Source organism: Branchiostoma floridae, chromosome 3, assembly GCF_000003815.2.
Source record: "Branchiostoma floridae strain S238N-H82 chromosome 3, Bfl_VNyyK, whole genome shotgun sequence".
Lineage (NCBI taxonomy): Eukaryota > Metazoa > Chordata > Leptocardii > Amphioxiformes > Branchiostomatidae > Branchiostoma > Branchiostoma floridae.
Window position 1 is genome coordinate 33,078,096 of NC_049981.1, and position 2,303 is coordinate 33,080,398.

Here is a 2,303-nt window from a genome sequence, read left to right on the forward strand (position 1 = left end):
TAGATGATATTTGTGGAAATCCTGATAAAAGGGTTTTAGATATCTTCGTCGTTGTCACATTTTGTGAAAATAAAAACAATGGGGTGAATATTGTTATCCGCTCAGGATGTTTGGCTGGGAACCAGGGAGAACCCGGAAGGGACGGCAGAGATGGCTCTACCGGACCTGTCGGTCCTCCTGGTCCCGCTGGTCCGACAGGCACGACTGGTCCCGCTGGTGCGACAGGTCTGACAGGGTCGCGTGGGAACCCAGGCCCTCCCGGCACGACAGGCACTGCTGGTCCGATGGGACCGCGTGGATACCCCGGGGCCGTGGGCTCTCCCGGTCCGGCTGGTAGTCCTGGCTCTCCTGGTCCGGCTGGGCCGCCCGGGCCGCACGGGTCGGTAAGAACAACTTAGTGCCATCTAAGTGCATGTATGGCAAAGATGAAAGGTGCTAATCCAATGACACGGGGTGGGGGGGTGGGGGCGGGGGGGGCTAACAGTGACCGCGCAAACTTTGACGCCGTATAACTGCCGAACGAATCGAAGTGTGCTGAGATTGGGAAAGTTTTTCTAAATATTGTTGGCAACAATTCTATGATAAAACTATGCGTTTGTGATTGTTCGTGTTGCCATGGCAACGGGTGTTTAACAGGCATGTTTTACCAAATTTACTAATTTCGGTTTAAATCATCAAGTTTTCAAGGTTTTCTTGCTAGACCACACTAGTTTTCCTATATGATTAACATCCTATATAATCTTATTTTATCTATATGACAAAATATTCAGAATTTATGCTAATTTGATGACGTTAGAGGTCAAAATCCAAGATGGTGGACCATGTCATTAGCGACGGTAAAATCAGGTTATGTTTAATCAAATTCTTTTATCTTTTTTACATTTTACAAAACACTTTCATCTGAACGTTTGTAGTCTACTTCCATTGAGTTTTGGGGTTAAATGTATAAAAAACTATTTTAGACAATTCAAGATTGCCGATCAAAGATGGTGGATGAAAGCAATCTGGAAGAATTAGATTAATTGTTCTCTGGTCAGCTTGATCATTCGTCAGCTTCAAGGTATTTCACCTGGCTAAATTGGCGTTTTGACTTTCTATTGTTCTCTCTTTTATGAATTAAAATATAATGGGGCCGTAACGACTATTGATAGATGGGCATGAAAGAATTCTGAATCTGATTTGGGGGGCCATATGGATGTCGTCATCAGGTTTATTTGCCTATAATATCTTTTTTTCTACTTTGGCACATACCACTGCAATAAAGCTATGTTTTTCATTTGCATAATGATGAAAGCTACATAATCACGTATGCGCAAATTGATATTTACTAATCTGTAGTTATTAGAAATGATTTTTCTAATAAGCTGAAAAGACTGAACTTTCCGCCAGATCTGCGGTCTTCTCATCCACCATCCTTCACTGAACAACCTTTGACCCTTTGGTCGTGTTAATTCACACGTGTTGTGCCAGGTTCAACAAGTTTAGTAAAGCCATTTGATTTTATATATGAATGACATCCTCAAACCCCAAAACATATATGAGCTTGCGAAGAAAAAATTATGCAATATACGTGGTCAGAAACGTTGAACAATAACATAACACACACAATATGGTATGCGAACAATAGATTCCTCCTTTTGATTCTTCTTTGACCTTGGAATTGACGGTAACATTCTGTAACGTATGTGTTTTCAGCTATATTCTTATACAATTGGTGGCATATTTGTTCATCTTACAGCTGCTTGTACGAGACAAAGCAGCTGCAAGATGAGTAGATATAAAAGTATAGTCCAAACGTTTTTTTTTTCCTTTGGAACCGGCCGAAAATGGACGTCATCCATACAATCAAATCAACGGCAGTATATGGCTCTGCCACTAATCATCCAGAGTGAGTGCTGATGCAAAGTGTCCAGACCACTGCATCGGCAGAACACAGTGGACTACTTCTAATCAAATCAACTTGGCAGAACGCTTTTTTTGCATATACATGATACCAAATGATCATCACATCATATGTTTTTACAGTGCTGCTGCTCAACACCAACACCGGACCCGCCTCCTACAACTCGTCCTCGTAAGACAACTGTTCATGTGTACCTAATATGCATATCCGTCAAGTACAATGGGGGGGTCCAAAATATTACTTAGTGCTATATATAGTGGGCCCTGAGTGTAATATACCAGGGGATTCAATATTTAGTATGTACATGAAAGAAGTCCAAACTTTCCTAAAAAATAACGTAGGCAAGTAAGTTGAAACTGGTTGTGTACAAGAATTTTCCTATATCATTTCCTGAAAAGGT

General features: G+C 41.3%; 1 protein-coding gene across 1 annotated transcript in view; it reads left to right on the forward strand.

Annotated features, from left to right (window-relative positions):
- Positions 1-2,303, forward strand: part of LOC118411873 — a 21,993-nt gene that overhangs the window by 1,496 nt on the left and 18,194 nt on the right. Inside the window, exons 3-4 of the mRNA XM_035814363.1 lie at positions 106-333; positions 2,026-2,074. Coding sequence (XP_035670256.1) covers positions 106-333; positions 2,026-2,074 — 277 coding nt within the window. The remainder of the gene's footprint in view (positions 1-105; positions 334-2,025; positions 2,075-2,303) is intronic.